Raw genomic sequence first — 23100 nt, forward strand, 5'->3', positions numbered from 1 at the left:
GTTACAAAATAATCTTACTATATAAAAGCAGCACAAACACCTTCAAATTAAATATTCATTCGGTGTAGGAATTGAGTTGTACTCAATTTCAGAAAGAAACAGCGTTAGAGAAAAGGAAAGAGGTTTTGTAATGATCTGGGGGTCAAGTGTTGATAATCCATCCTTACCTCTGAAATGGAGTGAGACTGCTTCTTCTTGGGAAGGATACTTGGCTTTATTGTGGTATCAGACTGACTTACATCATGCCAAGGGTCACAACGGTATCAGCAGAGTAAGTAAGCACATGGCAGGGGAAAATAAGCTTGCACTGCCTCCTACCAGCTGAGATAGCAACCCCTCCTTCTATAGCATTATGAATGTAGGCAGGACGAAAACAGAGCTGTCCATACCCAACAACATGCAAGCACACAACCAGAAAGCAAGAACTATATCACTGGTTGAATTAAACATCAAAACTGGAACTTTGTCTTTGCCTCTAAACTGGCATTCTCTGTACTCATAAGAAGTGATGCATGCATTCCGAGTTCCTGCAAATTAGTTCTGAAACAAACAATCTTTTTTCAGCTGAAACTGTCACATCTGATAACATCTTGAACTGAATTAGGAAAGGCAGATAGACTCCAGTCTTCCTGCAGCACTTCATATCAAATGAACAATGTGTCTTTTGCACATCAGTTTGTCATTCCAAAAAAGTAAAGAAAACTCATTACATCTTTTTTGGTATAAAAGTTTTAACTCCCAACACACAGACCTAAAATCCAATAAAGCAAGAAACAATATTAGTTTAAGCACATTAGGTACAGCTGTAAGGTATTAGGTGTAAAGTGTTTGGTTTGCTTTTCCGTGAAATGGTTCCATGTTTAATATCATGCAACATAACCTGTTAAATTACTGTGTACTTGCACTAAGCAATTTACCTTTATTTGCATTCATATTTGTTTAAACAACTATATATTCATGTACAATCTGGTTTCCAAGAAAGTTCTACTTTACTTATTGAAATGGAATTCAAGTGAAAATAATGACAGTGAATTTCTATTTTTTTTCCCAGTATGAAGATATAGAGCTTGATTCATTTTATGTCTCTGCTACATTACAAGCTCATTATTAGCAGCAGCTTTAAAATCAGAAGGAAATAACCTTATTTTGAAATCAGTTTCACAGCAAATGTTTGAAGGGTATTAAGGTAAAGTTGTATATCTAATTATAGGATCAGAAACCTAGTCAGGCAGAATGCTTGTTAGTTTTTTTAGGGCATTATGGGAATTAATGAAAAGAGACGATTTCCTGGTTTAAACAATTTGGCAATCTGCTGCTCTGGTTACCCCTAACAACTACCATAGAATAGAACATTGCTAAGCAAACAGGGCAGAATTTGAGAAGCCTGAGCCAACGAGCACGCAGAAAGTGCTTGTGTTCTTAAACTTACTACCTTTTAGATGGCAAAACAGGAAATGGTAATCTGGTTCTTGCGTCTTGTCAATTACTACATCCAATAACCCTTTGAAATCTGCAGGCATTTTGTGAGTGCTTTTTGGAAAGGAATATCTTTCACTCACATTTTTTTTTAATTTTAAATTGCTTGCAGCGTAAGATAGGTTTTTGGGCAACAGTGCTCGAAGCTCTCTGTTTGACCACAGGTGCACTAACCCAAATTACCCCCACACAAAGCTGTTGTTGTTTTACCAAGTACGGGCATGCTGTGGAGTGGCAGTAAGGCCACATGTAAATGAGGGGGAAGCAGAAACAGCACAAAGTTCCTAAGTTCTTTGAAAACCAAGCCACACAGTAGGCAAAAACCCAGTGAGTCACAGTAAGACGCATAGTAAAAGTAAACAAATAATGACCTATTGCCCTCTCTCGATCACACAAAGGTCATTTAATTTATGCCAGCATTACAGTTGAAACAAATTAAGCCTAGTTTTCATCTGTCCATTCTTCAGTCTTGTCCCAATGCTGCTGTCATATTAGTACATGTAACTAGTGGAGTCGTACCCAACAGGATAAACTCAGGAAAAATCTGTGAATTATTGCGATCCACGGATATGGAAATAGAGTCGTGATCCTTTGTTGTTCGGGTGAAGCGAGAAAATACTACTATGGATAAGTTTTTTTATCAACTAAAAAGAAACTAAATATAACTTGGTGGAGACAAATTACAACAGGATAAGACAGGAACTAAGGGGCTTTGATTGGAAGTAGTTGCTATGAGACAAGTTCATGTCTGATATATAGGAGTTGTTTAAAGAGCAGCTGATTAGAATTCAGGATTAGCACATTTTGGTAAAGAGCAAAGACAAGGATGGTAGAGCAAGGATGACACCCCAAGAGGTCCTAAACTTAGTCCAAAAGAAAAAGAAAACATACTTAAAAAGTTAAAAATCATACTGTGGAATGTGTGGAATATATAGCAGGGAAGTGCTCAAGCAAGTGATTAGGAAGGCCAACAGGGGCCGTGATATATCATTGCTGAACAAGATCAAGGAGAATTCTTAGACATTTTACACTATTCAGAAAAGGAAATTACCAAGGAGAAGGTAGGTCCACTCAGGGATAAAGGAAAGAATTTGTGCTTGTAGTCAGTAAGTGACAAAGATACTAAATGAATACTTTGCATCAGTATTTACCAAGGAGAAGGATTTGATGGATAGTGAAAATAGATGAGGCGTGTTAATGTGCAGGGGCATTTTGAGATTAAGGAGGAGATTGTGCTGGGTCTTCTGAGAAGCATTGAGGTGAATAAATCCGCAGGGCCTGATGGCATATATCCCAGAACACTGAAAGAAGCAAGTGAGGAGATTGCTGGAATTAGATTGCAATTAAATTTTATTTCTTCACACGTACCTAGATACAGTGAAAAACTTGTCCGGCATACCTTTCATATCAAATCAATGCACAGTGGACTGAGGTAGAACAAGGAATAGCAATGTCGTATTTGCAGGCTTTCAGAGTTCTTTGTGACCTCACTAGCAAAAGGCAAAGTCCTGGAGGACTGAGGAGTAGCAACTGTTCCACCGTTGTTCAAGGAGGGAAATAAGAAAAATCCGGGTAATTATAGGCCAGTGAGTCTCACATCAGTGGCAAGGAAGGTACTGGAAGAGGATTTATGTGCATTCAGAAATGCATAGCTTGCTTAAGGACAGTCAGGAAGGCTTTGTGCAGGGCAAGTCATGCCTTACTAACTGGATTGTGTTTTTTTTTGGGGGGGGGGGGAGTGACAAAGGTGCTTGATGAGGGGAAAGCAGTGGACATTATCTACATGGACTTTATGAAGATATTTAGTAAGGACCTTCATGGTAGATTGATTCAGAAGATAAAAGGTGCATGGGATCCAGAGTGAATTGCAAGTCTGGATTCAGAACTGGCTTTCCCACAAAAGATAGAGAGTAACGACAGGGGCTGTTATTCTGGTTGGAGGTCCATGTCCCATGGTGTTCCACAAGGATAGGTACTGGGTTGTTTGTGGTTATATGTTAATGAATTGGATGAAAATGTAAATTGGTGGATTAGCAAGATTGGTGGAGGTGTGGACAATCAAAGAATACAATGGCATATAGATCAGTTACTGATATTGTCAGAGAAGTGGCTGATCGAGTATAATCTGGGTAGTGTGAGTGGTGGCACTTTGTCATATTGTGGTGAACTACATATACCTGTCTGGACACGCCCCCTGCTGACTGCTCCTGTGGCTCCTCCCACAGACCCCTATATAGAGGCAATTGGAGACTGAGCCCCAGCCTCAGTCTCCAGGATGTAGTGTGGTGGCCAATTGCTGCTTGTTCTTTCTTCCAGCCAATAAAAGCCTATATCTCACCTCATGTCTCCAAGAGTTATTGATGGTGCATCACATATGAAAAGAGAAAGTGTACGGTTAATGGTAGGTCCCTTAATAGCATTGAGATACAGAGGAATCTTGGGGCCTAAATCCATTGTTCATTGAGAGTGTTAACAATGTCGTTCTTTAAACTTGCAGTTGACCATTTTGATGGAAGACATTCCAGATTTTCATGTACTTCAAGTACTCTTTTTTCTTTGAAGTAGCTGAGCTTTAATTTTCTTCTCACTTATACTCAGGTCTGAAGCCATGAAGGAACAGTTTCAGTGCTTAATTCAATTGCCCTTTAAAGTGCTGCCACGCACAGGAAAATACAAATGCAGTTATTGAAGTCTCAAAGACTACTCTCAGTTCTGCTGAGTCACTGCTGCACTCCCCCTTCAGATGAATAGACATTTGAAAAAAGTACACAACACAAAGCTGACTGCACTAGTCCAGGTGGAATCTGACCATTGTCAACTCTTTTGTTTCCCTTACTTTTTCCAGACACTTTACCCCACATACGTATACCCATGACGTGCAGCTGATGTCACAGCAAGGCTTTTTTAGAGATACAGCAATCTTCCTAATGTGTTAGAATTTCTTAGTGGTTGCTCTGGTATTATTTGTGAAAGTGCAAAGAGCAAGACCTTCAGTTGCCTTGTTCATAGAACACAATAGCTGGATTTGCCTGTGTAACGTCATTGTAACAGGAAGGCCTAGTTCCGCTCCTACATCATTGTCTTATGGTCTTTGCTTTCTTGGTTGCGGTACAACATCCTCTACTGATTTGTTGCAAATTACCACAACATGGCTTCACTAGAATTCAGTGCTGCTGCTCCGATGTGCTGAAGGAAAAATAGAGTCTGTTCTCCTTTAGTTTGGAGTTGGGTAACCTCCCTTTTGCAGCAGTGAGCAACGAACTGTGAAACATGGCAAAGTTCAGCAGCGTATCAACAGCCTGGATCAATCCTGAGGCCAGAAATTGAGAACTGCTGTGACTTTGACTTTAAATAAGAAATGCAGTCAAGCCACAAGCAAAATCACGAAGAGTCACTACCACAAGAGATTCCAGTGCTGGAAATCCAGAGCAACACAAGCAGGGTGCTGGAGGAACTCAACGGGTCAGGCAGCATCTATGGAGGGGATTAAACATTCAACATCTTTCATCAGGACTGGAAGGGAAACCAGAATAAGGTGGGGGAGGGGGAGGGAAAGGAGTACAAGGTGGCAGGTGATGGGTGAAACCAGGAGAGGGGGAAGGTGGGTTAGTTGGTGGGGGAGGGGGAATAAAGCGAGAAGCCAGGAGCTGATAGGTGGAAAAGATAAAGGGCTGAACAAGAAGGAATCTGATAGGAAGGGAGGGAGGGCCATGGGAGAATGGAGAAGGGCACCAGAAAAAAGGTGAGAAGGTGTAAGAGGGGAGCCAGAATGGAAACACAAAGAACGGGGAGGGGGAGAAATTACTGGAAATTAGAGGAATTAACTTTGGAGGGTATCTAGAAAATATATGAGGTGTTGATCCTCAAAACACAAGAGTGGTTAAAAGTCACTGATCTCCTCAGAGACAAGTCATGCAGTTTGAGAGCTGGTGTTTTAAATAACACATTTCAGAGGAAAAAGCATTAGTTAAAAAAGCACAGGTGGCTTTATGTATGGTCTACCAATTTACACAAAAGTGAAGTTGAAACTCTGTACGGATAAATATTGCATTACCATGACATTGTATGCTGGAAAACAAGTTCCAGGGTGAATGAAAATCCCACTAAAAGTCAGAGTGAAATTCCCAATGGGAGATGGGTGTATAGAAAAATTGCTCTGTTCTAGTTAAACTAATTTTTAACTGGATGGTACTATTTTGTTCTGAATCTGCACAAGCACATTTCTTGTTGACATATCAAACAGTGCAGATTTGATTCCAAAAAATTCCTTCAAAAATGTTTGGTTATTGCTTGCAACAACTGTGGACATTACGTATCGAATCATTACAGGCAATGAAGTCTTGAACAGGATGTGCCAATCTTCCTCCAGCACGTATGCAAACCGACACAAGTTCTCAGCACAGTGATATTTTAGCACATTTTCGTGAATTAATATTTTACTACCCTATTATGCATTAATTCAATTATACTAACTATAAATAGTTCAAAAAGCCTGAGGTCAAAACCAACTAGGCTTTACAGAAAACCCAGCCAACACCATTATTAAAATATAAATGATATAATTCATTGTAATGAATCATTAATAAATGTTACACATCCAGGGAACAGTTGGATATGATACTCTTCCAACAAGCAGACTAAACTAAATAATTTATAAGTAACAAATTTATGACTGTGTTATGACATCTGGTTTGCTTGTAGGATGAAAGGTATATACAATAAGGTGCAATTTTTTCATGAACATCTATTGTTTTCTGAAGTTAACAAAAAAATAAAGTGAAACCAATTGCCATTTAACTCTTTAAAACAGCTCAAGTCTTTTACAAAAGCCTTTTCATTGGCAACAAATAATATTCTGACCTAGAGCATTGAATTTCCATTCGTTTCTGCTCCAACAATACATTTATTTTAATTTATGTCCATTTATTGCTGCAATTAGTACACTTTTCTCTTTTTTAAATCATGACACAAACTTGCTTGGAATTTCCCTGAAATTAGTGGTCATCTCTAACAATACTAGAGGAACTTCACAGAGAAAGTTGTAAAATGAGCAATTCCTTTTTCCGTCTAGGTGTTACCCTTTAGGATTCATGGAGAATGAATGATCATATTATTCCTGGGAGGAACTCAAAGGGAAAAAGCTAATCCTTTGTCAAACAACAGAGTTGTCAATTTTATCCATAATGCACTCACTATATAACCTTTTACTCAACATGGTCTTAATTTGAAATCAGAAACACTATTTCAACAGTTCAGACCAACAAGCCAGTTCCTGGACCAGCCTCACTTGTTTTGGTGCAGAACTGTCTCCGCATTTGTGGACTCAACTTTCAGGGACTCTGCAGCTTACATTACAGTATTATTTGTTTACTTTTTTTTTTATTTGCATGATTTGTCCTCTTTTACACATTGGATGTTTGTCCGTCTTTTTGGTGGATTCCATTGTATTTCTTTGTTCTCCGATGGGTCCCTTCAAGAAAATGAATCTCAAGTTTGTGTGTGATGTACATGCTTTGATACCAAGTTTACTTTCAGTTTTGAACAGGTGATAGTGGTCTTCCCATCGCCATTTACAGGACAATGGATCCTTCTTTCTCTGCTTGACCCATCACCTTCCCAGTTTTGCCTTCCACTTTCGCACCTCTTATTCCATCAAGCCTAGCAGCATCCTGCCTCTATACCCGTTCAGACTCTAATATACATCTGGCATTCTGTGGGCCTTGCACAAGGTCACAGACCTTGGGCTAGCTCTATTTTATCCCTCCTGAATCACTGCCCATGGTGTCCCATGACTGGATTTACCTGGCCTGGATGCAGATTGTGCTGCATCTGGGACCCCAGTAAAACTGGGGGAATGGCAGCTGCATTCCAGCAACACACTTAGGAAGTTCTACTTCCAAATCCCTGGAAATCTTTTACAGCCAGCAAAGCCCTACAACCAAATTTAAATGCTTTGAAGAATTTTTAATCGTTTTCAGTAAAGTCTTAAAACTCTTAAACTGAAGAAAGTAATTTTAAAAAAATTGTTAAAAGATATTAAAGATAAACTAAATAAAGTAAAAACACCTAAAAGCACAAAATAAAATTAAGATAATTAAAGCAGAACACAAAGTAATTTAATCTTCTCCTTCATCAAAATACGCTTCATTGACATCACTCAAATTCTGTGTCAGCTCAGAAAGTGACTGCTTGGTTCTTGGAAATGTCAGGAAATGTAGAGGAGACTTGACACGAAAGCAGAGCAAAGGAGATGATTCAGTGATGAATGGTAACTTTAATAATAGGCTGCAAAATAACAAACCACAAGGAGCCACAAAAACAAGAGAGGACAGCTAAAAAACATGATAGACGGCTGGGTAACTAAAGGCCCAGGGCAACTTGCTGAGGCTGGCTGGTTTGATCGGTGAACAAGGACTGTGGATGAGAGCTGGGTTTAAGTAAGATGCAGGTGATGAGTTGGTAACAAGAGGCTGGTGACTCCTTTCAGCTGGGTGGAGTCTGGGAGGTGCCTGCCTGTGCAGGCCTGACAGGAACCCCCCCTTCCCACCACAGGCACCCAGCAGCCCAAGACAATCCGGATGAATCCACTGGAGCACCTCGATGAATAATGGATCCAAGCTGAAATTGGATGGCATCCAAGACCTCTCCCCTGGCTTGTACCCTTCCTAGTTGACCAGGAGCTGCACACCCCTCCGTGGCAATGTGACTCCATCAACTGGCACACCGTGCACACTAGACCTCTCCCACCACCCCAAGGTCCAGAGGTCCAGGCTCAGGTGGGTTGAGTGGTCCATGGTTAATGGGCTTGAAGTAGGATGCATGGGAGGTAGATGTGATCCTGAAAGATGGTGGTAGCTGCAGCTGGTAAGTGACTAGATTTTTGCGATGGGTTATCTTGAAGGGACCAATGAACTGGGGCTGAGTTTGTGGGAGTTGGTGCACAGGGGCAGATCTTGGGTGGACAGCTAGACATGGTCCCCAGGCTAGAGTATTCTGGCTAGCTGCAGCTGACGGTTGGTTTGTCAGCAGTTGACATGGTTGGCAGCTGGGATGGCTCTCTATGTTCTCCTTCAAGCATTCTGGCAGCAGCAAACGAGGGCCCTGGTGGACGGGTCCTCCACTGTTGGCTTTTCCATGGAGAACAATGGGGGTTGACAACAATGAAGCACTTCAAAGGGTGACATCCCCGTGGCAGAGGAGGTGTTCAGATTGTATGATACTTCAGCCCAGAGCACATAGTTCTTCCATTTGGAAGGGTTAGAGGTGGCAAAGCATTGCAGAAACCTCTCCACTTGCTGATTGGCTCTTTCTGACTGACCACTGGTTTGCGGAAGATAGCCAGAGGTCAAATTCACTGAGGTGCGGAGGAGGGAACAGAAGGCTTGCCAGAAGCAGGAGACAAACTATGGGCCCCGGTCCAACACAATATCCTGAGAGAAGCCATGGAGGTGGACTGCATGCTGGGGAAACAGATCTGCATAATCAGTGGCTGACAGAAGGGCAATGAATTGAGCTGCCTTGGAGAACCTCAGAGCACATGGCTGCCAACACGTACATGATGTTAGGTGTGGCAGCTGGAGCAGGCTTGTGCTGTAGAGCCTGGTGGATCTCATTCTCAAGATCTCAAACGATTGGGGTGAGGATCTGCGAGTATGGAATCGACGGGCTGAGGGTCTATTTCTAGTTCATCTGGGTCCAACTGTCACAACAGGGCGTCTGCTTTGTGTTCTTGTACCTGGATTGGTAGGAGACGGTGAAGTTGAATTTTTCCAAAGAAAAGGGCCCATCAAGCCTGGCGTGGACTGAGTTGATGAGTCTGTTATATGGATTTGAGGTTCTGGCGGTCAGTCCAGGTCAGGAAGGGCTTGGAGTTTCCCATCAGCCAATGTCTCCATTCATCCAAAGCCCATTTAGAGGCGAGTAGCTCCCTATCCCCTACTCCATAACAATGTTTTGTAGAGTTGGACTTGTGCAAGAAGAAGACACAAAGGTGTATCTTCCCATCCAGTCCTCACTGGGGGGGGGGGGGGGGGGGGGGATGACCCCAGAGCCCATGTCAGGTGTGTGCACATCTATCACAAAAGGTCCAGAGGGTTTTGGATCACAGAGAATGGGAATGTAGTGAAGTATCTCGAGTTCCTCGAAAGCATAGTCCAGCGCAGCAGACCAGGTTATCCGTAAGGTAGGTGATTTGGTGAGGGAGGCGAGAGGAGCAGCGATTTGGCTGTAGTTCCTGATGAAATGGTGGTAGAAGCTGGAGAAGCTCAAGAAGCACTGTAGTTGTTTGAGGGATTGCAGTCGGGGTGCTCACTTTCTCTGGGTCTATGGTCATGCCTAGGGGTGAAAGGACATAACACAGGAAGAAAATGACCGTGGTGTGGAACTGGTATTTCACAAACTTGCAGTACAGATAGTTTCTGAGGAGAAGCTGAATGGACATGGTCTTGGAGGTCCTTGGAGAAGATGAGAATGTTGTCGGGATAGATGAACACATACCTATGTAGCGTGTCTCAGAGGATCTTACTGATGAAGGCTTGGAGCTAGACTGTTGGAAAGTCTGAAAGACATCATCAAGGGTTTATAGGGGCCAGTGGGAGTTACGAACGCTGTCTTCCACTATCCCCCTGGAGATGCAGATCAGGTTGTACACACTCTGTAGATCCAGTTTGGTGAATATCTGGGCCCAATGGAGTGTTTCAAGTGCGCTATCCATAAGGGGAGAGGATACCAGTTCTTAATGGTGATTTGGTTGTGTCCATGGTAGTCAATACAAGGACAAAGACCCCCATCTTTCTTTTTGACAAAGAAGAATCCTGCACCGGCTGGGGACTGGGATGATAGAATTAAGCCACGCTGTAGCACTTAGGCGATGTAAACATTCATGGCATGGGTCTCAGGAAGGGAGAGGGAGAACAGACGACCTTGGGGAGAAGGGGATGGTGCCCAGGGGAAGGTCAATCATGTAGTTGTGTCAATGACATGGCTTCCCTTTTATTGAAGGTGATGGCCAAGTTGTAGTATTCTGTGGGAGTTTGGTGAGGTTAAAGTTTTCCTCCATCTCCAGGGATTTACAGGGTGAAATCAACTGGGGTTGCAGGCTGATAGTCCGTCAGGTTAATCCACAGCTCAGCAGTGAACCACATGACCAGGCGAAGTGAGGGTCGTGAGTGGAGAGCCGGGGTAACCTAAGATGAGAGGTGTGCTGGGTGAGTCGATATGGAGGAATTGGATGGATTCGTGGTGCTGTCCAACACTTAAATCCACCGGTCACATGTATGCTCCAACAATCCTAAACCCCAACGGACATCCATCAAAGGGCTTGGTACAGAAGGGGTGAGAGACAGGCTGGTAGGGAGTCCGAGCTGCACACAGAGTCCGGTCCAGAATGTTGCCTGCTGCACTGGAATCCATCAGAGCCTTTGGCATGTAGAGCCTTTGGGGTGTGGAGGAGGACAGAGAGAGAGTCAGGCTATGGTGTTGGAACATTGGGCGGGGGAGAGCTCTCTGGGTAGGAAGCCTCTTTTCTCTAGCTGGTGGTGCCGTTTCCCGGATGCAGTGGGCCTTTGATGTGTGGGTGATTGCTCCACAGTATGAGTGCAAATTCTTCCTCTGCTGACACTCACGCTTTTGGGGGGTTAAGGGAGCTCTCCCTAACTGCATGGGTTCTGGAGGGCATTGCTGATGAGGACATTGTAGCCCGAGATGGATCTGGGAACAGAACTGGGGCTTCTGCCAGGTGATCTGGAGGGTCGTTCCATCAGACAGTTATCAATACGGAGGGCCAGAGTGATGAGGCTTTCGAGGTCAGTGGGCATCTCCTGGGTAGAGGGGCCGTGATGGTAGTGGACAGCAGTGCTTACGTATTTCAACACCACTCCGCTGGTAGGGTCCTGAATTCCACGGTAATGCAGCACCAAGCGTGAGACTCAATGGAGGCAAAGTATCCAATCCACTGTCGTCGTCCCCCCCTTCACTTCCCTGCACAGCTCAGTGGTATATTCCTCAATAATTGCAAATGGTGGTTTTATTGTCCTGGTTAGCAGCAGCCCAAGTCAGAGCTCGCCCAGTCAAGAGAGAGGTGACGAAGACCATCATGGTTCGATCTGTAGAATGCAGAGCTGGCTGGAGCTTGAAGTGTAAGGCGCGCTGGGACAGGAAGCTGCAGCATTGGGTTAGGGATCCATCAAAGCGTTCGAGCACCAGAATCCGGGGCTCCGAGCAAGGACGTGGATTGGCTCTGTGTTGCTGTAACGAGACAGAGAGTCGGTTGAGAATGGTGAGCAGATGGTCAATGGTTTCCTGCTGCTTCTGGGTCGTGTACTCCTGTCAGTGGATGACTTCCTTTAGGCAAGCAAACTCTGCTGGGTTGGTCACAGGTTCACCCAGCCTGTTCAGAAATACAGAGGAGGCTCGAACTGAACACAGAGCAGAAGAGACAATTTAGCAAGGAATATCAACTTTAATAATAGACTGCAAAATAACAAGCCACAAGGGGTCATAAAACAAGAAAGAACAGGTACTGAACACCACAAGCAACAAGGCAACTAAAGGCTAGGAGCAACTGGTTGAGGCTGGCTGGTTCAATGGATGAACAAGGACTGTGGATGCGAGCTGGGTTTAAATAGGCTGCAGGTGATGAGAAGGAAATGAGTGGCAGTTGACTCCTGTTAACAGGGTGGAGACTGGAAGGTGCCAGCCTGTACAGACCTGACAGGAAATGTCCGTGTGCTGTGAGCTGACGTTGAGTAGGATTGGCACAAAAAAAAAAGAGAATTTATTTTATTAAGCAGGACAAGATTCTTAGGAGAACTGACAGAAATGTGCAGAGAGGCTGTTTCTTCAAATTGGAGGGTCCAGAACAGTGGGTCAGATGTATGGAACCCAATCAGAACCACTATGGCCCAGTGACATTCTGTCAACCTCAATTTACTTAGTTTGCCCACTTAAAAGTTGGTCAGTAGGCATTTGACTGCGTAGAAGTAAGAAGTGTTATGTGATACTGTTTTGTTTTGCTTTCAGATGACTGATAACATTTTTTTTTTTTTTAAATGAATCCAGGGGAAGTATGTTGTGTGGTAAGAGGTGCATAACATCTCATAACTGAAAGGATGGCCCAGTACAACAAATAGGCTGAGAATCACTGGTCTAAAACTAGGGGACCTAATCTCAGGATAACGTTCTGGCTGTTAAGGATCGAGATGAGGAGAAATTTTGTTACTCAGAGAATTCTCTGTACAAAGGCTATGAATGTTTAAAACCAGGATTGATAATCTTTTAAATACAAAGAAAATCAGGGAATTTGGAGTTTAAGTGCAGGAACAGCCAGGGTCACGGTGAATGGTGCAACAGGCACCTGAAGTATGCCCTGGTGTCCCTTCTATTTCCTTTCTTTCAGAATTCTTAATCAAATTTATTATAGTATACAAGCTATAAAGTTTTAGAAGTTAGCATTATCCACTATTTCAACTAAAAAATACCTAAGATGTATACTTGTACAATATGCTGATCCCCAAATCAGTCAAATTTGTACTTCTTCATAATTTAAAAACTTCAATAAATCCCTTTAATTCCAAATCTGTTTAATATCTGTTCTACTTTTCTAGCTTTGAAGCCATCAATCATGACTAAAAATTAGTCTTCAAAATCCTGTGATCCTAGCCATAACTTTATAATTGATTGGCAGTGTTGCAGGTGAACAAATAAAATATTTTTTCTTCATAATAAGAGGGAATTAAGGCTGACATTCTGTTCCAAGATAGGACATTTGAAAAATTACCTCAGAATTGTGTTTAAGCTACTTCCTAAAGGTCTAGTGTGGTTCAGCCCTACACCACAGTGACCAGAAAATCTGGCTAAATCCCTGTCTATTGCTCAGTTAGCGAACATGAAAATATAGTGAAATTTGAAGAACAATGTAATAAAGATTAGAAAATCAACTCAAGATTCTTGAATTTTCATTAAAGAGTGAAAATCAAATTAAGCAATAGTAGTTTGGAAGACAAGTTGGTATAATGCATTGTAATAAATTTCTAGAATAAACATCAGGGAACCAAACACAGAAATTGTATTGGGTTCATTTTAAAATTACCTTGTCACCACTGGTATGTTTTGAAACTTCAAAACATTAAACTAATTCAAAGGAAAACACGGCAGTCCAAACTGTGAGTCTATCTCCATGTTTACTTTAAATGAGGCGCACACATATCATGTGGTAATGTGATGACATAGTTTCATAAGAACTAATCTGTAACTTACAGTAAAATATCCTCCAGGGAAGAGTCTTCATAAAACTATAGTATTCCATACTATGTTTGAAGATGATTTAGTCAAGTCCAAATATAGGACTTTCTAAATTTAAACAAGCCAAATCATCAAATTAGGAGAGGCGAGGCAGATTAGAAAATTATCTTGAGATAAGCAAAGTAATAATTTAAAGAAAAAAAGTAGAATTCTTAGAAGAATTAAAAACATTTAAAAACTACTGTAAATGTGGTAGAAGAATGGTTAACTGATACCAGGCATTACTTTGATTAAGGTAGCTTCTGAAAGTAGATTTCCAAAAACTAAAAATGCATTAAAACCAATAGTTAAAGGTTCTTTAAAAATAATCAGCAATCAATAATGGGGTGGGGGAGGGGGAGGGGGATGGAAATTGAGCTGACAAAATGTATAAAAACATTATAGGAGATTTTAAAACTGTGTAAAGAGAAAGAGATTGAGCAAAGCAAACGAAGTCACAGAGATAGAGAGAGAAAACAAAACACTACAGTTGGGAATAAGGAAATAACAAACTTTAAACAAATATTTTGCATCTCTCTTTACAAAAAGTAACTTGGGAAACCAAAGAACAATTCAGACTGAGTAACTATAGTACAATAGAAACCTGGGGAAATTAATTAACTTTTTATGTGCTAGAACAACCTGGAAGCTAACATTGTTACTCTGCAGCTCTAGGAAGGAAAATAACCAAAGTAATACAATGTTAGCCTGAAAATAGTGAGAGAGAGAATATATATTAGTATGTATAATATAACTAATATAACTTAGTTTATAGAATATATAATTGGCAGGGTAGATGCAGAGGAACAAGTACTTAATGGATATCAGACTATCAGAAGGCATTTACTAAACTGCTACACCGCAGACTGCTGTGCAAGATTAGGGTCCATAATATTGGGGGAAACATTGAGAAATACATTGAGAAGTGAAAAATGGTCACAAAAGACCAAGAGGATTATTTTGAGGGTTAAGGGTATAACTGGTGGCGTTCAAAAAGTAAGGTTGGACCAGCTAAAGCTTACCCATACACCAATTTGGACTGTAGTTACAGATCATCTATAGTGATAACTTAAATAAAAGGATAAAATAGTAAATCCACCTTTATTGATGAAACAAAGTTAGGTTAAAAAAAACTACAGGGATCATATAAAGGAGTCCAAAATTAGTTAAGTGATTAGGCAAGGCAGCGACAGATAATGCAATCTGTCAATAATTGAGAAATTGCCTACTTCTATGTGGAAATAGATTTTTACAAAAGATAAGAAACCTCTAAATGATGGTGCATAAATTACAAGAATGCATATACACCATGCAATCAGTAAGGCAAAGTGTATTGGTTTTGAATGCAATGATTTGAAACTTTAAAATAGGGAAGTCTTGCTGTAAATACAGAGCTTTTATAAGGCCACATCTGGAATCCGGAGTATAAATTTGGTACCCTAAGCTCTAGAAGGATATACTTTTTATGGAAGAATGCAACAAAGGTTCATTACAGTGAGATGAGGGGTCTGTCCAAGAACAGAGCATGAGGAGAAGGTCCCCTTAAATAGTTACTCTTCAAGTTTCAAAGATTGCAGAATGAACTATCCAAGGCATTTCATAAAACAAAGATTGAATAAAGTAAGAATAAATAAATTATTTCTTCTTGTACGAGAATCCAGAATAAGAAAGCAGGGTGTTAAACTTAAAAGTAGATCTATTAAGAGTGAAATCTCAAAGGACTTCACTCATTAAATACCAAAAAGAGGGACTTGCTTCTTTAGAAAATGTAGCTGCTAAGGCAATTAAAATATTCTATATATAGTCCTATAGATTTTTTTTTTGGGTAGAGGAATGGAAGAAGGGTAGGTAAATGGAAATCTGCTCAGGTTAGGCTAATCTAAAGCAAGAATAGATATAAGATACAAGTCTGTGATATAAGAATGTACCTACTAAATCTGACTAGAATTTATAACACTTATATCACTCTTGGAAGTATTTTGACAATAACTTAAAAAAGATATGGTTAGACTATCATTGGTTTTATATATTTAATATTTCAGTATAATTTGCGAAGTCTTGTATACCGTACATATTGTTTGATTAAGCATTCTTGTTAATTTAAATAATTCATTATGGGTTACATATATAAATACATGAATTGCATATGTCATCACACTGCACATGACATGTGTGCACCTCGTTTAAAGTAAACATGGGGTTAGACTCACATTTTGGACTTGCATGTTTTCCTTTGAATTAGTTTAATGTTTTGAAGTTACAAACATAACAGCGGTGACAAGGTAATTTTAAAATGAACCCAATACATTTCCCATCCTGCTGAAGAGCAGTGTAGAATGGCGAGTTTAAAAAACATAGCGAGCAGCAGTTGAATGTAACAAAAAACAGTGCAGCGCAGCACATGCAAAGGCAGTCGGGTTTAAAAAAAAGCAGTAAACAAAAGAATTCAGGGTTCATAAACCGTGAGTACTTCATGTCATATAAAAAGTTGAAATGGCTAACAACATTGGAAAAATTGACTCGCTTGATTACACAATAGATAACTGGATTTTATATACTGAGCAAATTGAATAGTATTCTAAAGGAAATGAAATGGCCAACGAGAAACAAGTAACAATTTTGTTCAGTTCATTGGGTTTAGAGGCATACAGTTTGCTTCCAAGTTTAACTGCTCCAACTAAACCATCCGAAATAAGCTTTACTGATATTGTGAAAATGATACAGGAAGAGTTAGAACTGAAGCCATTGTTGATTGCAGAATGATTTAGGGCTCATAAGCAGAATCAAAAAAAAAAGGCAGGTCCATTTCGGCATACGTGGCTGAATTGAAGAGATTGACTGAACATTATCAGTTTGGTAATGGGCTTAATGATACTTCAAGAGATCATTTAGTTTATGAATCTTATAAGAAAGCATTCGAAACAGCTTCTAACTGAAGTACAACTTACATTTAAAAGATCAGTTGAAATCGCTGTTTCAATGGAAACAGCAGAGACACAACTGAGTTGCTGTCAGGAATAAAAGTGAGCATGAACAAAATTGCAGCTTCTAAACAGAAACTGGCCTGGCTAAACATATTGTGTTACTGTTGTGGCAGGGGCTCAGATACACCAGACCAATGCAGGTTTAAAGATAAAACTTGCACAAAATGCAACACAGTAGGACACATACAAAGTGTATGTTGGGCAGACAAAAATAAATGGACTGCTCAAGGAAGAGAAAATGATAACAAGTGAAGTTGCAGTTTCAAAGAGAGCACTAATTTGCATGCTGTTGATGAAAAACATGATAATGATAAGAGTGACACAAGTCTGTGAGCCTTGAGATTTACAATGTGAAAACTAACAATAGACAAGCAATATGGTGTACGCCAGTAGTGAATGGCACATTATTTCAAATGGAATTAGATACTGATTCAGCTGTTTCAGTCATTCTACAAGAGAAGTCTGAACAACATTTCAAAGGTGCTAAACTGAAGCCTGCAGATTTCCATCTAAGAAATTTTACTCGACAAAAGATAACTCCTTTGGGAATGGCGTTCATGACAGTGAAATACAACAGTCAACAAGCCACATTGAGCTTGTATGTGGTAAAGAGAGGACCAGCGTTGTAGGACATGAGTGGCCGAGACAACTACAACTTGACTGGAGATCCAGCAACCATATGCTTGTCACATTCCCTGGTGAATGATGCCACAGCTGTCTCCATACTGAACACCATGAACCATTGCCCGAAAGGGGACAAACAAGTGTTGGTGCCGACCTCTATGCCTGTGGTTGGAAAGTGTATTGGGCCAAGGAAGGAGCATGTTGCTCAGAGAAATCACGAAAGTGATGAAAGCAATGATCCAATTATAGGTTTTTGTAGGCAACATATCTGAGAAAGCTTCTGATGTGGTAATCAGACAGTTACTTGTGAAATGTGGCTTGGTTTTAAGCTGGAAGAGAGTTCAAGGAGTTTCAAGATAGTTGCAAACATTCAGCTTTTGTGAGGATAAGAAAAAAAAACAGAATTTACTCTGCGTGTATTAAGGCTATTGCATGAATTTCAAATGGGAGACAAAAAGCTGTTTGCAAGAGTAGGTGCAAAGACCAAAGCCAAGCTGGATTAATGGAAGGACAAAAAAAGAGTCAATGGAGATAAGAAAACACAGAATTTGTCAGATGATATTGTGGATGATGAAACCAAGAGGAGAAATCAGATTATAAAGGGAGCAATAGAAGAATACTCCAGTAAACTAAATGCACCTTCCCAAAATCAAGATGCACAAATTTCAAGAAGAAAAGTGTCCAGAGCTGTCAGAACCACTTCCTGCAGTCTCAGAATCAACTCCTACAACCACCACGGAGGAGGCCCCAGAACCTGAGATTGTTTCACAGCCACAAATCTCACCTGCCAAGCAGAGTGACCCTACCATCCCCCCTCCCCTGTCAGGAAAGATGTTATCCCACAAGAATAAGAAAGTCTCCACAGCAATTAAATCTTTAGGACTGAATGGGCAATTCAGTTATATGTAAAACTACATGAATCATATACGTCATTACACTACCACGTGATATGTGCATGCCTCGCTTAATGTAAACACAAAGTTAGACTCACATTTCAGACTCCAGTGTCTTCCTTTGAATTAGTTTAAAGTTTTGAAGTTACAAAATGTAACAACTGGAATTATAGTAAGAAATGCTGCTCGGTTTTATTTTACCATTTATCAGTAAGGTCATTGTTACTTGGTATGTAACGCAAGTGTTCCCCAAGCAAATAGAAACAAATAAAACTGTAGCAATTACTGCTATTTCTCTGCAATCAGTTGATTTTTAAAAGTAGTGACATTCAAAAACACCATTTAAGATTTTGAATGTTTGTACCTATAATTAAAGTTAAAGTTAGAAAACATGATACATTTTCATTTGGTCTGTAAGTAATTCCAGTTTTTGTGCATTCCACCAGGAACTATTCTAATAGTCAATTGTTTTCCCTTTTGATTGAGATCAATACACTGGTCAAGTAAATGTCTACTTACACATTCACAGAATTAATTAACTTAGTAAAAAGCATTAATTTGCATTTCTGACCTGCAGTTCTTACACCACACATGCTCCAACTAGTATCCCACTGTTTGCTAGCTCCAAAGGGGAATTATATAATAATAATTGATGTTTAATTTGAAAAGTAAATAAAAATGCAAATACTCAAAGTACTAACTGAAAATCAAAAATGTTGAGGGTGCTCAGGGGGCCAGACAGCATCAGTGAAAAGAGAAACAGTTAATATTTCAGGATGACATCTTATATCAGAACTAGAAAAGTGAGAAAGCAAATGAGCTTAAGCTGCAGAGAAAGGCAAGGATCGAGAGAACAAAAGGAATAGGATAGAACATGGATTGTCCCAGTAACATCAATGCTGTTGATGGCATACAAGAGAGGATGATGGTGTCATTAATCGCACCTAATCTGTGTGAGGGGAAGAAAGGTAAGGAGAGAGAACAAAAATTGAGCAGGAACTGTGAGTTGCAGAACACAGCTAATGTAGAGATCTGTAATGAATGATCAAGAGGAAGTTGCTGAAAATTCAGTGGCACAAATTTAAATACTAGAGAAAGTTTGATCCTTAAAATATAGGTAACAGCACATAGAACAGTTCATCTCATGAACAGGCCATTCAGCCCACACTGTTGTGTGGGACTAATTAAATTAGTAATCAGATACTCAACTAAAGTAATCCTTTGGGCCTACACAATGTCTGCATCCAGCCATTTCCTGCACACATAAGCAGAGCCTCTTGAATACTTCCATCATGTTTGGCTTCACCACACCCACAGCTGTGTGTGTGAAAATCATGCCCCACACATCTCCCTTGAACTTGCAATCTTCCACCTTAAACGCATGTCCTCTGTTCATAGGCATCTCAACCCCAGGGAAAAGATACCAGCTGTTACTCTATCTATACCTCTCAGTCTTGTAAAGCTCTATCAGATCTCAAGACAACACAGGATTGTCCAGCCTCTTCTTACAGCATGTCCTCTTGTAAACTTTTTATCCACCCTTGACCTCCTTCTGATAATAGGTGACCAGAATTGAATGCTACATTTCAGATGCTGCCTAACCAGAGTTTTATAAAGCTGCAATGTAACTTCCTAGTTCTTGAACTCAGTTCATGACTAATAAAGGCAAGCACGTCACATGCCTTCTTTATCAGCCAATCAACCTATGTAGCCATTTTCAGAGAACTACAGATTTGAACTCCAAGATCCCTCTGCACTCAACTTTAAGGGTCTTGCCATTAACAGTATTCTATCCTTTTATGTATGTGGTATCCAGAGAGGGGTAGTACCTCTGGCGAAGGGACTTGTCGTGCCTGTTCTGGGGCAGCTTACTCACCTTTGGTGCCCACCAGGTACACTGCTCTCACCTGGGGCTCCAAGTTGCTGTTTGCATGTGACAGCAGCCACACCCCAATACACCACTTTGACAAGCAAGCTAAACCAGGTGAGGGTAGCCAGAAGCCTCTTAAGACAGAAACATGCCTGTCCTAGCATGCAAAGTGAGCTTCAGCAGACTAGGTGGATGAGATCCACGGCGAGAAGACAGTTCTGTAACACTTTGCAGACAGTGAAGGGCATGATAAGGTGCAGAAGACATCATGGTCATCTACTGAAACCAAGGAAGACCCCAGTTTGTGACGCTTGTCTGTACCATTGGACCTGGACTTCTGATGTTCAGAGATTGGAACTGCCCCACCGTAATGACTTTTCATCTTTAAAAACTCTCCTGCACAGGTTTCCTGCCATCGTTGGGCATGATGGACAACCACCATGGCCACATTTGAAGTCCCAAAGTGAAACCCATACATATACATAAAAAACATCATGAGTCACAGACCTCCTGCCACACTAAGGACCATTGACCACCAGACCACTACCTTCTGACCTCTACGGCAAAGCCAATTTGGAATCCAAAATGCCAATTCACACATTGCATGGATCTTTATCATCTGGATGAGTCTCTCATGAGGGACCTCGTCTTACTAAAATCCACAGAGACAACATCCACAATTCCCCCTTTGTCACCTCCTCAAACAATTCAATTCAGTTAGTAAGACATGACTAGCACTGCACAAAGCCCTAATTAAGCCATAGTTTTCCAAATGCTCATAAATCCTATCCCTAAATATCTCCCCATTAATTTTCCTACCAAAGACATAAGACTCACTGGTCTATTCTTTCTAGGATTATCCCCATTTACATGCTTGAATAATAGAACAACATTAGGCACTCACCAGTCTTCCAAGATCTCACTTATGGTTAGAGAGGACATGAAGATATTGGTCAAGGCCCTAGCAATCTCATATCTTTCCTTGCTCAATAACCTGGAATCTATCCCACCAGGCCTGGGGACTTAGCCACATAATATTCTTTAAGAGACCCAACACTTCCTCCTTTATGGCAAAATGATATTACAAATTAGCTTGCTCCACACTGATAACCCAATCCTCCACACCCTTCACTTTGGTAAATACTGATGAAAAGTAATCATTTAGGACCTTACCCGTATCCTCCAATACCAAGCACATGTTCACTCCTTCATTCTTGAGCAATCCTACCTGTTCCCTTGTTATTCTCTTGATCTTGCTATGTGTATAGAATGGCTTTCATCCTACTTGCCATGACTTCTTTAGGGCTTTCTAATTCCCTTTTTTGACTTTTTTCCTGCCTTCTTTATAGTCTTCAAGAGCTCTACTTGATTCTAGCTTTACATACTTTTCCTTGTTATTTTTGAGTAAATTCAACCCCTCTCTCAACATCCAAGGTTCACTGTCCCTATCCTTCCTTCTTACTGGAACATACTGGTCCTGTACTCTGTGCACTTGGTCTTTAAATAGCCTCCACATGTCTCATGAAGACTTGCCCAAAAACAGCTGTTTCTTATTAACTCTCCCTAGTCCCTAATACTCTTATAACTTATCCTGCTCCAATTTAATACTCTCCTGCAAAGCTCACACTCATCCTTATTTATAGCTATCTTAAAACAGTTGTGATCACTGTTCCCTCACTGTGGACACACTGAAAGGTTGTCATCTGGCCAGGCTCATTACCCAAAACCAGGTCAAGTATGTCCCCTCCTCTTATTGGACTATCTCTATATTGATTTTAGAAATCCCCCTGGATGCACCTAGCCCCTCAGTTATATTCAAATGTAGACACTCCCTTGGTACTTGGAAGGCATCTCTTTTTTTAAACAGAAGGAGCAGCCTGATGTAGAATGAGAAAGAAACCCTTCAGGTATGTAGGTGTGTGCTGGCAGAATGACAGATCCTAACAAATACTGTCCCGTTTAAACCTCTTTCACTATGGAGGTCCTGGCCTAAGTTAGGGAGGTTGCAGACATCCACAATAATTCTGCTGTTTCACACCTCTCCCTAGTCTTCCTGTATACTTGTTCCTCGATGTTCCAGAGGCTGTTGGGAGTCTGTAGTGAAACCACATCAGAGTGATTGTGGCTTTCTTGTTTTTTTCCACATTGTGGATGAAACCTCTGTTATATCACCTCTGAGCGCAGCTGTGAATCTGTCCCTGATTAACAGATCCACCCCTCCCCCGCCATCGTCTCTATCTTTTCTAAAACATCAAACTCTGGAACATTAAGTATCCATTCCCCCCCCCCCCCCACCCTCTCAACTAAGTCATGGTGGCTGCAACATCATCATTCTACCTACTGATCCACGCTCTGTTCATTACCCTTACCCATATTACTCCTCACATGAAAATCATGGCACTTCTGTCCCATTGTGTCTATTGCATTGTCCTGTCTGTTGTTATTTGTTATGACATCTACTTTCCTCTCAATCACTGCACTTCTTGACCTGGTACTCTGGTTCCCATCTCCCTATCAAACCAGTTTAAACACTGCCACATAGTATTAGTGAATCTCCCAGCCAGATGATTGGCTCCCCTTCAGTTAAGGTGAAACCCATCCCTCTTCTACATCACTGTCCCAGAAGAACCTGAAACCCTGCACCAATTTCCTGCTCTGGTAATTGCCTCCATTCATTTTATTCCAAGGTATTTCAAGACCTTTCATTGGCTTCAAAAAGGACTACGATAGACATTATTAATTTTAGATTTCTTTAAACTGATTCCTTTAAAGAAAAATTAGATTTATTTCAGATAATTTTCATTTTTAATAGTTTGATGATTGTTAGGAAGGTTTCAGAATTTTCTTCATTATTTCTGAATTTTGGAAGTTCAGAAACATTTATGGTACTGCAATATTTTTGACTCTCCAACAAGACCACAACCTTGTTGTTTGGAGGCTTGAATGCCTCAATGACCTGAAGTACTATGTTGGC

The 23100-nt window shown here is 40.8% G+C and overlaps 1 protein-coding gene across 4 annotated transcripts in view; it reads right to left on the reverse strand.

Annotated features, from left to right (window-relative positions):
• sox2 (SRY-box transcription factor 2) overlaps positions 1–23100 on the reverse strand; it is a 172578-nt gene that overhangs the window by 64531 nt on the left and 84947 nt on the right. Inside the window, exon 3 of one of the 4 annotated variants that reach the window (XM_073041246.1) lies at positions 11078–11721. The exons of the other annotated variants lie outside the window; for them this stretch is intronic. Coding sequence (XP_072897347.1) covers positions 11649–11721 — 73 coding nt within the window. The 3' untranslated portion in view covers positions 11078–11648. Of the gene's footprint in view, positions 1–11077; positions 11722–23100 lie in introns of those variants that run through there. 4 annotated transcript variants of the gene reach the window in all.

Source organism: Hemitrygon akajei, chromosome 3 (assembly GCF_048418815.1).
Source record: "Hemitrygon akajei chromosome 3, sHemAka1.3, whole genome shotgun sequence".
Classification (NCBI taxonomy): domain Eukaryota; kingdom Metazoa; phylum Chordata; class Chondrichthyes; order Myliobatiformes; family Dasyatidae; genus Hemitrygon; species Hemitrygon akajei.